The sequence below is a fragment of the Patagioenas fasciata genome, chromosome 1, assembly GCF_037038585.1.
Source record: "Patagioenas fasciata isolate bPatFas1 chromosome 1, bPatFas1.hap1, whole genome shotgun sequence".
NCBI lineage: Eukaryota > Metazoa > Chordata > Aves > Columbiformes > Columbidae > Patagioenas > Patagioenas fasciata.
In genome coordinates, this window is record NC_092520.1 from 125984821 (window position 1) to 126000886 (window position 16066).

A 16066-nucleotide genomic window follows, 5' to 3' on the forward strand; every position below is an offset into this window, starting at 1 on the left:
GCTACTTCAGGCAGGTGTTTGTTAGCTGGTCTTCCAAATAGCCACAAGGGAGGACCCAGAAGTTTGGACATGAGCTGAAAGCAGCAGCTAATTCTGCAGTGACACTGTCCAGTGCAGAAGGGACCCCAGCAGCTCTTGTCTTAATTTTCTGGAGACATTTCCTAGCTGTGAAGGGCAGTGGAGCCAGGCTAAAGCAAGAATGCAGCAACAGAGCTTGGTGACAACCATTAGCAGGATGATCCCCAGGCCTGGGCCAGCCCCATTCTCCTGCCCTGGAGTGAGAGCAAAGTCAAGCAGTGCAAGGAGTTGTGTCTGCCATGGATTCCACATACCCACCGCTTCAGAGGCCTCTTCAATGCTCAGCAAGAGTGACAGGTCCCAAGGGTGCAGATCTTGCCCAGGTGAGACTTGATAAACACACCACACCAGATTCTGGGCCACAGCCCCTATGTGAGCAGCACAAGGCAGGCAGGGCTGCCTCCACCAGCCCAGGTCTGACATAAAGTCACCCCCACATGCAGAATGGCCATGCTGTGGTATGCCTGTGCCAAGAAACCCTGAAGAATACCCTGCCCTGTGTGTGCTGATGGAGGAACTGATGCTCCTCACTCCTTCCCTGGATATCTGCTCTGGAGAGGCTCCTGCTCATCACCGCACAGCTTGGTTGCAGCAGGCTCTGTGGGACAGAGGATTGCTCCACAGGTATTGCCATCTCCAGTTCTCATACAGTAGAGTCTCAATTCCCTAACAGAAGAAATGGCTCGGGAAGCCGGTCAGCCAAAGCAGCTGAACTTGGAAGAGGCCTTCCATCTCCAAAATATTTTCATATACTGTTTTCCTACCAGTGGCTGCTGTCCCCAGAAATGTTTTGTATTCACTCATTCCTTCCTTCGGTGTGTGCACCCTGAGGTCATTCCTCATTGAACACACACACACACACACACACACACAAAAATAAAAGGTTCAGGCTCTCCTTCGTGCCTACCCCTGTCCCCAGTCCCAATTTCTCCCCTTTCTTATTCCAAATGAATCAACTCAAACAATTGACCTTTCACCAGAAGTCAGTAACTTCTTTGCGAATTGGTGCTTGTCATAAATGAGAAATCCTAACCCCTGGAAAAATAATTTCTGGTCTTATAGAGTGAATGCCCAGTGAGTTGCATGATATCGAATTCCTATATCATGCTCTCCATTGCAAGCCCATTACAAAAGCCATCAAGCAGCCCATTTCCCCCTCTCCTTTCCCCTCTGTGCCTTGAGATCACCTCAAGCCTTTCAAACAGTGTTATCTCCCTCTCCAAATCCTCAAACACCAGTAGTTTCATCTCTGACTTTAATGGGAATCATTAAATCAAAGGGAACACAGATTCTGCGAGCAGGCTGGTATCGCTTGCAGCGATCTCAGTGTACCTTGGTGTCAGAGCTGCCAACACACCTCAGAGAGGCAGAACTAGAAAACAAACTGTGAAAGCACACTGGGGCGGGCAGCTCTGGTGAACAACCATGGGGTGGGAGGTGCTGGAGTGTCACACCACAGTCTCACACATGTGCTCCTGTGTGTACGTGTCTGCAGGCAGACGTCTCGGTGCATGCTAAAGAGTGTCTCTCTGGTCAGAATCCTGGGTGAGCATATGCTCCCTTGGAGGCACTTCAGGATCAGAACAGCCTGTTGTTCCCTAGAGTTCGGGGGTCTGAGTGGGAGCCAGAGGGGCTCGTCCTTTGCAGAGCGGGTGGGGAGAACTCTGAAGATGGTTTCCAGAGGCTGCAGAAGGAAAGACATGCAGGAGGGAGGAAAATGAGAGTGTGGGGAGGGGAAGAAAGAGAAGGAAAGAGAGCACCGTTATTATCACAAAAATAAATCTTACAAACTTTCCCAAGACACAAACTTCATGGAGCCTGCCACTACCTGTCCTTCTCCCCCAACCTCCTAATTTGGCATGCAAAACTACATAATTCTTCACTATGTGATAAATCAGAAAATGGGGTTATGTACCCATCCCAAGACAGCAAAACCACTCCTTCCCTCCAAAGCCCACAGCTCCTTTGAATTTTACTCTCAAAGCAGTTGTAAAACAATTCCTACTAACTTATATACTAAGATACAGGCCATCTGTCTGTCTGTCCGTCCATCCATCCATCCATCCATCCATCCACCCATCCATCCATCTCACCTACCAAATAGAAAGCCAGCCCCAAGATGTGACAGTACAAACCTAGGTAACAACAGCTCCACATCTTGCAATGCACTTGATAGCAACGAAGTAGAACAAATACGATATGAAAGGGGAAAAACAGGTGCCTTTTGGTTGTCTGAATTTTTGTGCAAGGAATAAAGCTTATTTTGCTATGGAGCTGTACAAAAGTACACTGGTAAAGTAAGTTTTGAACAGAACCTTTGAACCTGCCTCTTTTAAACAGGTGGCCTATAAGTTATTGAAATATCTCTCCTCCTCAGAGAAAGAGTGTGCTCATCAGTGGGATATCACAGTCTGTTCTGCTCGTAAGCAGACTAGAAACTCCTTCAAGGAACTAGATAATAAGAATAGTAGGCTAATATATCTCACAGGAATATTTTCTTCTGCATGATCTTTGTAGCACTTTCAGCATTCAAGAATTGCCCTCCTGCACTGTGGTATTGCAAGGTGGCTGTTGCAGTGACAGAAAATGAAAAGGAACATGACCAGTAGAAGCACTTCAGCATGGGGAATTCAGAGAGCTGGAAGGTGATTACCCAGGTTGGAAGTTACCAGGGAAGGAGACAAGAGCACAGAGCAGGGGAAGATCCCAGGGGAGCTCTGACCTCTTGGACCGCAGCTATCGCTTACTTCGTACAATGACACTGCAGGGAATATCCCTGCTTATTATGGATGTTTTCACCACTTCCAAGGACAGAGTTATACAAGTGCTTTCCCTTGGACGTGACTCCCCTGTTCAGATCATCTGCTGAGCTGTGACAAGTGCCTGGCCAGAAGGGAAAACTGCAGCCCTTTTGTATTACTGATTTTTGCAGTCAGGTACTCCAGTCACTGTGGAATATTGTCCAGATGTGACTATTGCTGTTGTGCTGCTGGGACACGTTGCGATTAGGATACCCAAGTGGTGAGCAGAGTAACAAGGAACCACTTGTTGCATTGTCATGAACCCACTAAACAGAGTTTGTGTTTCCTTGTCCAATTACCTTAGAAATTAACACATCACACTGGCTATTGTCTCCAGACTGACAGACAAGGAAGACCTTCCTCCTCCCTCATCCCAAACACCAGCCTCTGAAACATCTGGGCTTTTACTGCAGGTCTCTACTGCAAGTATCAGCACACCTTGATACTGCCTCATTTGCAAGATCTAGAAAGACAGAAGATTCCAGCTTGCAGCATGTTTTTAAAGGATTATGTGAAAGAAATAATAGCTTTGCACTGTGTTGCACAAGCTTTCCCCAACCACACACATGCACACACACACCTCTTGTGTGTATGTTCGCAGTATTAACTCACTACCAAAACCAGGTAGAAACAATTAAAAAAAACAAACAAACAAACAAACAACCCAAAACACTATGGTATTCCTTGCCTCCTTCCTTTTTTAATTGCATTTGAAATTCTGATTTTATTGAGCTTGATCAACTAGGAGAATTCTGCCAATGACCTGAGAATGGATATCCTTCTGCTGAAAAATCAAAATATAAGCAGAACATAGACAAAGTGACTTCACCATGTTTACAACACTATCTGCATTCATTTTTGATTGCATCTATTCAACAGACATGCCTGACAGTTAGGAGAATGGCTGCCTCGTAAGTGATTCAGTGTTCCTGCCTCTCCAAGTAGGGACTGAGAAAGCTGCAAATTTGTATCTCCAGTAACCTACCAACAAAACCAGGGACTTCACATTCCTTGGACTTCTAAGCTAGAAAATGAATGAGGAATTTTTTTTCTCTTTCCCTCTATGCCTCCTTAAAAAACAAACAAACAAACAACAACAAAGCAAAAAAACACAAACAAAACATCCATTACCCCCCCCCCCAAACTCTTGCTGACTTCTTATCTGATTCAAGCAAAACCAAATACAGTTGTTCCTTCCCTGGTCAGTTTCTTCAAATCCCAGATTTTGAGTTTGGAGGCATGGAAGCAGTGCAGGAACAGGCACATGACTCAACTAAAAGCAGAACTGTCCTAAACAGGAACAGGGCCCCTCAGTTCAAGAAGGACAAGGAACTGCTGGAGAGAGTCCAGCACAGGGCAACAAAGATGATGGAGTGGAGCATCTCCGTTATGAGGAAAGGCTGAGGGAGCTGGGTCTCTTTAGCTTGGAGGAAACTGAGGGATGACCTCATTAACGTTTATAAACATGTAAAGGGTGAGTGTCAGGAGAATGAAGCCCGGCTCTTCTCGGTGACAACCAATGGTAGGACAAGGGGCAATGGGTACAAACTGGAACACAGGAGGTTCCACTTAAATATGAGAAGAAACTTCTTCTCAGTGAGGGTGACAGAACACTGGAACAGGCTGCCCAGGGAGGTTGTGGAGTCTCCTTCTCTGTAGACATTCAAGACCCGCCTGGACACATTCCTGTGTAGCCTCATCTAGGTGTTCCTGCTCTGGCAGGGGGATTGGACTGGATGATCTTCCGAGGTCCCTTCTGATCCCAAACATTCTGTGATCTTCCAGTTCCACTGTTTTCAAAAGCTAAGAACAGTAATTGGATGGAACAGTAAAAAAGGCCTCTTCCACCAGAGGTCTACTGCAAATAGCAAGTGCTGACTGACCCAGACATCCTTTCCATGCACAGCTCTGAGGAGGGACAGTCCCCTTGCTGTCACAGGGGTGAGGCTTGTACACAAGCACTGCAGAGCAGGGAAGAAGATTACTGCAGAGTTGTCAGGGCTCGTGCCAGGAGTCAGTGTGTTCTGCTTCACGGCCCCTGCCACTGCATCCACAGCACAAGCATCTGCAGCCCAAAAGTGGGCCCAGGCAGGAGCAGGGAAGACCAGGGTGTGATGCTGCGCCATGTTCGAGGATACCTGCTGGAAGACGATCTCCCCAGCTGCAGCCCGGCCCTGCAACTTCCTCCGTGCCACGCAGGCCCAACTGGGACACACAGTGGCCACTTCTAGGACAGAAATCCCAGTCCCAGGCTTGGCGTCTGGCAGCCGTTTGCCAGAAAGCAGCTATTACGAAGCAGGAGTGGGAATGCACATTTTGGGGCCTGCAGCTGGTGTGCAGCCGCTGGCTAAAAGTAGCTCAGTGCAGAATTTCTCTCTTGGCCACTTGGATCTGAATTTCAAGCACGACTCACCTCCTGTCTATTTCTGTTTGCCTGAATTGCTCCTCAGCCCTAACATCCACCAGGGCCAGGAATTTTTCCCTTGCAGAGTAAGGAGCTGGCATTTTGGAAGAGAGCATCTCATGCCCACCCACCAGAAAGCAGAGTTTGGGATATGTTAAAACAATATTTAGTCTGTCAGTCCACCCAGGGTGCCTGGAGGCAAGAGCTATCCCACACAGGGCAGTCTTCAATGCTTTGCTGATCTGGCTGAGCCAAAGTTCATCAGAAACAAGGAGAACAGAGCAAACGTGGTGGGCAGGGGGAGGAAGGACTTTGAGCTTTCTCCCCGTGCCCAGCCTGAGCACTTGCAGGGTGTGCAGCAACTCCTTGCTATCAATCCACTGCAAACCCTGGAGCTGTTTCTACCCCTGTCAGCATCTCCTGAGTTGTCTGCTCTCTCACATCCAGACATCTTAGCTCAACACTGGAATATTTCCAGGCACAGCTCTACCTCGTGGCAAGCCAGGTTGAGCCCTGTGGGGTCCCTCCGGGCACTCATTTACCACCTGCCAGCCAGGACACCATTTCAGTTTCTCTGCCTCTCCTGGGAGGTGGAGAGAGGACTGGGCAGGGAAGAGCTTCCTATGGCCAGGTTACCAGCCCTTCCACCCCTCAGTGTGGCTGGTGCCTGGAGTCAAGCCTCTGCCCTGCTGCTTTTCCTTAAGAAAAATCACACTGCTTGAGATCACCTCCTGGGATTCCCTGGGGCAGTGGGCAAAAAAAAAATACACTGTGGAGGAGCAAACCCATGGCAAATGAGAGCAAGAGGCTGGGGGCCGCCACTCTGCCCGGGCAGTGGCATCACAGGAGGGACTTGCTTCCACAAGTGGGTACTTACGCGGGGGTCCCACACAGGGTGAGGCGTGCCCGTGCCAGGAGTGCCCTCACTTCATATACTCCCCTTCGCTCACATAGTCCATAAAAGACCCCGGCAACTCAGCAAAATCTTCCAAGACAAGACTGGTGGAGTCCTCACCCAGCAGGTCACTGTCAGGCCGGGATGCCCGGGGGTGTGGAGCCGATGGTGGCGGTGGTGGTGGCTGTGGAGGGGGCTCAGAGGCACTATCCTGGCCGGAGGTAAGTGACGGCTCCTCGCAGTCCTCCGACTCCCCCTCAGAAGAGGCTGGCCCGAGGACATGGTAGAGGCTGGGCAAGCGGATGTCAAAGCGAAGGCCGAACTTGGCGAAGAGCTTCTCGTTGAGAGAGTAGAGCTTCTCCGAGATGTCATAGCCCAGGTGGGAGGAAAAGAGCCGGGCAACATAGCGGTCCTTCCTCAGGAGGAGATACAGCTTCTTCCTCGGCCAGGTGATGAAGCTGCAGTCGGTCTCGGCTGTCAGTGTGACCTGTGAAGCAGAGAGAGAGTGTAGTAAGCCCCATCACCTGGGAGGTATCACCCACCTTAAGGCTGCATGCTTCTCTCCAGGGAAGGCCCCCAGCCCCTTTGATGCCTGCTCTCCTTGGAGGTGGTGCGTCTGGAGAGCCAGATCATCCCAGCTGAAAGATCGGATAAATCCTTGCCCACCTCTGTTTCCTCACCCCAGGGAGCTGGAGACCAGGTTTTCCTATGCAATTAGTGGCATGCCCTTGCTGAATCTCACCTCTCACTTTCTGATGGTGCTCCCTGTTGACACCTGAGCGATGTAGCCAAAATGAGCAGGGCAGCACAGACATCCCTATCCCTCTACAGAAGTGCTACGGAGTAGGACATTTCTGCACATCAGGCCAGTCCAAGTTGCCAGCAGGGAGCCCTGCGGCATGCTGCCTGCCCATCCTGCTGCTGGGTTGCACAACCCCTGTTCTGAGAAGGCCCTGGGTGCACGAAGGGCCATCTGAATGCCTTGCTTGGTCAGCCTGTGCCAGAGGGACACCTTGGCTCGCCAGCTCTGCTGGGTGCTGCAGGGCTGAATGGCATTGAAGGATGTGCAGCACAACTCAGCAAGAGAGAAAAGAAAAGGGTTTTACTGTGGTTTTGTGTAGGTAGGGAACTCACTTGAGGTTTTATTGGGTTGATTTTAGAGAATGTTTCATTTTGCTTTGGGTTTTGCCAACGCAAACAGAACCATTTTTCCCCCAAGCTATAAGACCAGACTTATTAATAATAAAAACCATTATATAATACATGACTGTATATTGTAATATATAAATATGATAAAAGATAAGCAATGCAGGAAGGGCTAAACTATCATGGGCCAAAGCAGAATATCCAAGTGGAATGGAGACACTAGCATGTGAACAAGTGCCAGAGTCAAAATATGCCAGGGGCTCCCTTTCACTCTAATCCAAGGGTCTCCTTGGACAGCCATCATGGCAGAGGGCCACTGGGAAGCTGAACACTGCTTGGCTGCATGTGTGTGTCCTTGGGCTTGATATTTAATGCCACTGCCATGCAAGCAGCTGCCTTATGAAAGAAATATAGGAGAAAAAAACCTGAGAACTTTCCCAGGCTGAGGTGAGGAAGAGCAAGGGTCACACAGAAATTCAAATGTCCAAAATCTCATTTTCCTAATCAACTTCTGGCATAATGATTGAAAGCCTCCATTTGCATGAGAGATTGAGATGTAATAAGAAAACCTGCCTCCTAACCAGGACAGCAGGACAGATTTCACTCATGAATCCACCTGACACAAGTGCTCTGACATTGGCAGAGGCCATAATTCAGCCTTCTAGGGGAAAGTGCCAGCCCTGAAACCCAACCCCTTCAGGCACTGGAAGCCAGAAGTCCTGTGGGAAGAAGACACAGCTAAAGCAGAAAGCTCAAGGAAACCATCTCTCCTTGTAGACTGAGTAGTGCTTCTGCCATTTTTTGGTTGGCTCACGGTGGAAAATGCTCAATCCAGAGAGCTAAAGGGAAAACTTGAACAAGAAAAACCTTCCATGCCCTTCTCCAACAAAGTCCCAGAGTCAAACATGCACTTTTTTAACCAAATGATGATGATGCTAGGAATAAGTTTGAGATATGCCACAGGGTTTTATTAACTACTCAGGCAAGAGGGACTAGTGGGTTAAAAAGCTGCCAAAAGCAGCACATCACCATGGCTAAGTTTGGCCATCAAGAGTAATGTCCTGACAGGAACACAGACTGGTCAAGTCTCACCTGCTGAATCCAGGTCTCACAAAGGCTGCTGCTTCTTCATGCTCCTCAGTAAGCAGACGCAGGTTCTAGGCATTTCCAGCACATGGCTGCAGCCTTTCCCCACCTAGGACTCTACTTCATCCTCTGGATCTTATTTATGCTTATAAATATCTCAAGGGTGGATGTCAAGAGGATGGGAACAGACTCCTTTCAGTGGTGCGCAACGATAGGATGAGGGGCAATGGGCACAGACTGAAGCCCAGGAGGTTCCATCTGAACATGAGGAGAAACTTCTTTACTTTGAGGGTGCCAGAGCACTGGAGCAGGTTGCCCAGAGACATTGTGGTGCCTCTTTCTCTGGAGACATTCAAAACCCACATGGACACATTCCTGTGTGATCTGCTCTGGGTGAACCTGCTTTAGGAGCTGGGTTGGACTTGATGATGTGCAGAGGTCCCTTCCAACCCCAACCATTCTGTGATTTGGTGATCCTGGTGCCAGGCGCAGCCAACCTCTCTGACCAGCCCTGTCTCACAGAGCAGGAGAGGGACCAAGAGCTGTCAAGACTGGTGCAGGCTGGCACCAGCTCGTTCCCAAGCTGTCTCACTCATGAGAGATAAAAACATTCAGGAGGTCTGGGAACATTCAGTTCCACAGAAATTAGCTCAGAAAATGCTGCAGCTGTCTCTGCAGGTTGCATGCCATCCAGATGGCCATTTCCCTGCAGGAACACTGGGCAGTCATTGCTCTCTCTGCTTGACTCTTAGTCAAATACAGTCCAGGAGCTAACAGCAATCTCCTGCCAGATTGAAGCTCTTTGTAAAACATGAGGTACCCTCTCCACTAGTACAGCCATGTTGTTGTCCTCTCTACCCCATTATCTTGGCTCAACATCCCTATTTCTTCTCAAGAGCTGTAGCCCTGTGCCACAGTCATGCTGTCAGCCGTCTCCTACAACTGTTCCTCTTGCAAGATTGCAATCCCTGGTGATGGCACAGTGTTCAGGAGCGACGGCCATAATTCTTTCACACATAGGCCAACGTCAGACTCAAGGAAAGCAGGTTCAGAGAGCTACCCTCGTTTAACCAAGTCCGAATGTGGCTGCCTTCATGGGAAGGCATCATCATTCCTCACGACTGTCCCATGCTCGCAAAGGATTAGAAAAATCCCTCCTCATATGCCCTAACTGACATATTCTATCTAGATTGACACTGATAGGGATCAGCCTGTCCTGGGATGTGAGTTAAAAGCAGAGATGTGGGCTTAAGTAATCTCCTCCAGAAACAAAGCCAAATACTGTGGGGTGTTGACAGCAAGAGCAAAATCCTTTCAGTTGCTGCAAATAAGAATTGGTATGGCCTGTCAGCAAGGGATTCTTCTGCTCAGAAAGAACCATATTAGGGTGTGAATTGTCCTTTCTGCTTCTCCACCCCAAACACATCACCATCAGAAACTTCTGTGAGGAACAGGATATTTATGTATTTACATTGCTGCATATTGCCATGGCTGCCACCCTGATGCTGGAATGGTACACCTGGCTAGCAGCGTGCAGGGCAAATGCATCAATACAGGTAGTCAGGACTGCTGTAACGGAAGTGAGCCAGCAATCTGATAGTTCATCTCCCTGCTAAACTGGAAGAAGCACCACATTCCACCCTCCCTGCTATCAGCTGATAGTAGGAGGATGCACTGAGGTCTTTAGAGGAAGTTGAAAAAAAAAAGATAGCACAGCTGATTGCACCATCCTATGCCAGCTGAACCATGAGGAAGAGGAGGAAAGTATTCCTGGTTAGCTTTGAATGGCATAATGAGCCCCCCGTCCCCTTCTCAGACATGCAGCAAAGCAGCAAGGAGCGAATCTGGGCTGCTGTGGGGCCACGTGGGGTTACCTGGAAAGTTCCTTCCTCAGAGGGTCGCAGTGACTCCCATTCTGGAGAGTCCAGGAACTGGTACGGAAAGACGTAGTGAAGGAATTGTCCGTCCTGGCTTACTCGGACCCTGCAGAGAGGACAGGTAAGGTGCACAGGCTTAGGCCACAAAGTGGATGTCACATGAACGTGATCAGCTCACACAACGTGCAGGCAGCCAGTCCCACCAGGGAGGAAAGGACTTCTCATCTCACGTGGTCTCATATCCTCTACAGAAAAGCTGCAGATGCTCTAGTCTGTGGGGCTGTTCCTCCTTTTTCTGTGGGAAACAAGGTTTGCTGCCACTTCCAGATATTCAGTCTGTTTTCTGTTTCCTGATAGAAATCCAGCCCTCAGAGGTCCTAAACCAGGACTCCTCAGCCCGCAAGACTGCTGCTGCTTTTCAAGTACTTCTAAGCCAGCCTGTGGCTCCTTGTATCTTCTTCCCATCCTCAGGATTTCATGAGGGCATTCCCTGCCTCAGTGCTGGGAAGCTGTTACACCCAGAACCCCAAAAAATAGCATTGGCCATCATTCCTGACACATCACACTGCAAACTCATAGTTTACTGCTCATTACCATTCCATCTCTCTTGGCCTCCCAAGTACCTCTTTCCCCTCTTTTTGCTACAATTGCCTACCAATGTGAAGGTCAAACTTGCACCCAGCTCTGCTGTGGGAGCAGAAAAGGAGAGCTGCACAGGCCTGGGGCAATGGCAGGGCACTCTGGAGCTCTATTCATAGCTGTGCATTACCAGATTTGGGGCCTCTTGCTTTTCTTTCACCATGTCCTCCCTGTTGTACAATGCACAAATGCAATTCCTTCTTTCAGGAGTTAGAAGGCTTGGTTCACTGTTGGCTTCCAGTCAGGCGGGAGTGCTGCCTGGAAGAGTCAGGGATCACAAGGCAGGTTCCCTGATCCAGGCACACTCTGCATTTCCAAGCCCCCCTTGTCTTGCTGTTGTTCAGTTTAAGAGGGGCACCATAATAGCAGCAATGCTCTGCTGGGTCAGCAAGGACCTCACAAGGCAATACAGTGGCTACCAGGAAATGCAAATCCAATCCCAACTCCATAGAGTATCCTATAGCAGCCGAGATGCATACTTCCCACTGCAAAAGAGAGCAGAACTAGCCCACCAGCACTGGCTTACTGTCTGTTGCAGCACTTTCATGCTCACAGGGCAACATCAGATTATCCAGTGCAGGGCAAGACAGTACAGACTCTTCCCTGCTAACACTATTTGCAGATATGGTAAACTTCAGGGCAAGCTGCTCAGCACAGACATTTGGTAAGGGGAAAGATGTGTACTCGATTTCGTCCCAGTGCTTTCCCATTCAGCACTGGTCAGTGTTCCCAGGATGGTCTTAACATATGCTAGAAAAGGAACAACCACCAAAAAAAGAAAGGGCAGCCCTTCTTCTTTATATACCCCCTCACCTCCACCAGAGATGATGGACCACCACTGTAAAACACAAGTCCCTAGTGATGCTGTGTTTGTCTTCCCAAAGGAAAATCCTTGTGAGACACACCTCTTGCAGCTCAGCAGTTCTCCGATTTACAATCTCCTTCCTTTCCCACTCTCACTTGACATTATTGCCAAGTGCCTGGCAGCAGCTGGGAAGCCAATATCATTACTACTTGTCTTGCATCTGGATTTTGCAAGTTGTTAAGAGATATGTTCACAGAGGCATGCCACAGGACCTCAGGTGAACAAATGCCAGTACTTCATCAGCACAGTTCACTCAATAATCAAATCTCCAGAACATGAATAGTGAATCTGCATGGCTTGCCAGGCAATCAGCCGCAACTACCTAGAGGTCTCTGAGGTCCTCCTTGGTGGACCAGAAGAAGGAACATCATGGATGCATGATAAGAGAGGGAAAGAAAGAGGCCTGATGAGGTAGAATCCACCACAGGACAGTTCTCTCTCTTTTGACAAAATGACCCCCAAAGTGAAAAATTTCTGATGCTGAAGGTTAAGGTGTTGGAAACAGAGGTGGAACCTCTCCATGAACACTGCTGGACAGGGGGAACAGGTGAACTGAGGACTCCTACTCAGGGTATGGCCATTCACATCACAGAGATACATCTGGTACCCTCAGAGACTGCAGGTCCAGACACACCGCCCTCCTCCCTTGAGAAACTCTCTCACAGCCAGCCTGCTCCCATCGGAAATAAGATCACTTTGAAATGACAGAGAAAGAGGTAAAGAATTCCCTGACTGTATCACAGACAAGGCTGAACTGGTTGCTTCATTGCATGTAGCTTGATTATGCAAACCGGTCCCTGAAATATTCTAATATAGAAAAGCAAAAGAAAACAAACAAATAAAAAAGCCCCAAAGCAATTACCTCCCTCTCCAGCAAACAGATGCGTATCTCAAAGTCCTTTCAGAAGAAGGGAAGTATCATGACCTCAGTTTTACAGAGGGGGAAATTACACCAACAACCCACAGCGTTTTGCCATCAGATTTTGTTCAGAAATAGGGAAGCCTTTACCTGCCAGACAGCAGCAATGAGAGGCGGTCAATGGGTGTCTTGCCCTCCACCGCATAATTCTGGTCTCTGACAAGTGACTGGACTCGCTCTTCACAGCACTTCACAATTTCTTTGTAGACTTCCAGGGGCACCTGCAAGGGCAGGTACATGGTCTTGTAGAGGAGGTCAAACTCTTGCGGGATGGTGTCTCTGCGGAGCCGGTAAGCCAGGTGAGCCAACTGAAGCAAGCAGATGAGGACAAGCAGCATGTTCCAGATGAAGATATCCAGCCCACAGGCGCTCAGCCAGCCCCACAGAGCATAGCAGAAGTAGCCTGGGGCCAGGAGGCCAAAGATATAGAGGGACCCAAAGATGCCACTTCCCCCCATGTAACCCAGGAGGATGATGCAGCTGGCCAGCTGGTAGGCTGCTCCTTCCATAATCTCCTTCCAGGCATTGCACACCGTAGGCTGGAGAATAGCCTGGTCCCAAGTGAGGCTGCTTGTGCTCATCCTACCCCACTCCCCACCCTCCCCGGGCTCAAAACAAATGGTAATACACCGAGGGTGCTGCAAAGGTCTGAAACCAGAGCTCCTGGGTAGCTGTTCCTCCTCCTCCTCCAGTGCCGGCAGGTCCCACAGCAGCGTGCTTCAGAGCGACATGTTAAAGTGCCGCTGAGCGTTTTTGTGCCTGAAAAATAATCCCCAAAGGGCTAGCTCTTCGTCTTCGTGGCTCACAAACCGGCAGCTGGCCCCTTCCTTAGCCACACCGGTGAGAAAAGGAGCTGGCAAATATGAGGCCAAAAGAGCTCAGTCAAAGAAAGAGTTGGGGCCATTAGCTGGAAAACTCGCAGACCGGACAGTGATCTCGTTGCACCGCCTCTCTCGCCAGCCCTCCGGCACTGGAAATAGCGACTGTGAGAGAGCAGCGGAGGGAGCTGGTGTTGAATGTGGAATGTGTATCACTTGGCAGCGGAAAGGAGAGAGACCCCAAATGGATAACCATGTTTGGAATTGAAATCCAAGGAGCAAAAGCAGCGAGGAGAACAGAGAGCAGGCACGCACCCGCTACTTCACATAACTTAGGCGCCCAGATAAGCCTGGCACAGCACGAGGAAGGGAAAGGAGAGGGGAAAACAAGCCGCTTATCACAGTGAGCTCCAGCCACATGTGGAGCTCTGCACCGCTCTGTGCTCCTGCAAGAGCATGACTTTCACCCAGCACAAAAAAGGAAAAAGGTCACCCTGTGTTCTTGCTGCAGCTTGTAGCGAGGGCAGGGACTCAGTGAAAGAAGAGAGGTTGGTTCTTGGGAAATGCTTTTCAGGCGCTGCAGCACAGCCTCTCCTTGCATCAGGCAGCTCCATCTCATAGGGTGTTTTAGACCAAGGGGCACCAGGTAAAGCTCTGCACGGACGCATGTCTGTGAGTGCAAGGGATAAAGCTAGAGTAAGTGAGCCATTGCAACTTAGCTTCATCTGTTGTGGAGAATAATCTGCATAACTGTTCGGGAATGTAACACATGGAAGCGTGTTCTGTGGGGAAATCCTAGTTGAGGGAGGATCCTCCCAGGCCACAGATAAGAGGCTCTGTTGGGAAGCAACCTCAGGAAAAGTCATCTCACATTTTCATTTTTTACAGCTATTTGGAACCTCCCAGACCTTTCTTTAGCACAGAGAAGAAAGCAAACACTTTCCACCAAGGTAACCCAGGACACAGGCATGAGAGGGACCCACCAAATTCAGTCCTCCGTGGTCAGCTATGGAAAAGATGCATAAATGCAACTTCTTACCTGCTTTGAGTAACACGTTATCAGTCCTACGGGTAGGATCCGCCCCACTGCCAGGACGCACATTTCAGGCATTGACACAACCCGCACAGTCAGTCAACAGTATGAAGTCAGCCTGCATGGGTCAGTGGAGTAGAGGTAGGGTTTCAAGGGTGGTCATGTTTCAGACCGAGCTTGCAGCTGCCCTGCCTAACATGCCATTCCCATTGGCACCATTCACTTAAAGACACACTGGCTCTTCTACTAATAGTACTCTGGAATTACACTATCCACTGGGTGAGGCTCAAGCAATGCTTTACAGCAATCTTGAAGAATTCATCATGGTCTTGGAAAGTACAACTTATCTCTGCAACCGTTAGTCCACATGCAACACAGAGTGGCATGACTCCTAAGAGCAGCAAAGGCTGTGCCATCTTGACAGGTTGTCATGTGGGAAGGCAACAAGACAAATTAAGCTTTGCACAGGGGGCGAGTATGATCCACTCAGGAAGACGTCTTCTGTTAAGGGTGAAGCGAAACAGGGAACCTCGTCTCCGATGGTTCCTTATTTAAGTGAAGAAATAAATCCTACCAACTGAAGCAGAACAAGGCTCAGCTGCAAGAGGTACGGGGAAATGAAGAACTTAATTTCTCTTGACCTTCTCTGCAGAGGGAACGATGATCCTCTAGCCAAAGCACTATAATAAAAATCTAGGGAGCCAAGTTCTGTTTTTCATACCATTGCCATGTACTTGCTAGACGATCCCAACAACAACTGCTCTACCTTTCGGCCTCTGCAAAAAAAAATCAGTATTATAAGGGGCTCTCTTTCCAAGATAGGCTGCTATTTGATAAAATGGGGAGTTGGGATATCAAGAGGGATACTTTACATCAAGATCAATAAAGATACTTTACATAAGATCTGTGAGACAAAACTGAACTGCTATGAATGGCAACGTAGAACTACATTAGAGGGGGCATTCTGAGGATCAACATTGCAATTTCTCCCACCTTTCCGTACTACCAAAAATCTTCTGCAGCAATGTCAAAGGAAGTGACAAAAAAAAAAAAAATATTGATTTCATTCTGCACTTAAACTCCTGAGCTAGAAAATACTCTGGAACACAATGTCAACGACTCGTTAGGACAATGAAGGTGCTTCCTCTGGCGTCTTCCAGAACACGGACAGTGACGTTGCAGTAACCTCAGAGGCATGTGCGGGGGTCCCAGCACTGTGAGTACTGACAGCCCCTTGTGACTTCCTTGTGGAAGACAAACAGGAATCTTTAAAGCCACAACAGTAACAGCGCAACCTCTCATTAGAAACTATACAACTTCTCTTCTGGGGCTCAGTGTGACCTTGTAGAGAGAATGATATAGCCTTTTAAAAGGTAGATTGCTGAGCACATGCTAGAGATTAATTTAGGTGTTTTCAGGCCCAGTTTTTAAAAGGAAGATTTGTAAAGTGGTTGAACCACCAAGGCTCAAATCTTCCTTTCTCCCTTGAGAGTACTGTTGCCATA

General features: G+C 48.8%; 2 protein-coding genes across 3 annotated transcripts in view; both read right to left on the minus strand.

Moving 5' to 3' along the window:
- Nucleotides 1-16066, minus strand: part of COX17 (cytochrome c oxidase copper chaperone COX17) — a 177028-nt gene that overhangs the window by 155285 nt on the left and 5677 nt on the right. The window lies entirely within an intron of this gene.
- On the minus strand, nt 1513-13737 carry POPDC2 (popeye domain cAMP effector 2). 2 transcript variants are annotated; one of them, XM_065857801.2, is made up of 4 exons: nt 12801-13736; nt 10285-10393; nt 6299-6665; nt 1513-1762 (listed from the first exon to the last, which is right to left on the minus strand). In XM_065857801.2, exons 1-4 carry the CDS (start codon nt 13289-13291, stop codon nt 1677-1679), a joined length of 1053 nt encoding a protein of 350 aa, XP_065713873.1. In that variant the 5' UTR covers nt 13292-13736; the 3' UTR covers nt 1513-1676. The 2 variants fall into 2 exon arrangements, with proteins under 2 accessions (XP_065713873.1, XP_065713865.1); XM_065857793.2 differs by having other exon boundaries at nt 1622-1762; nt 6161-6665; nt 12801-13737.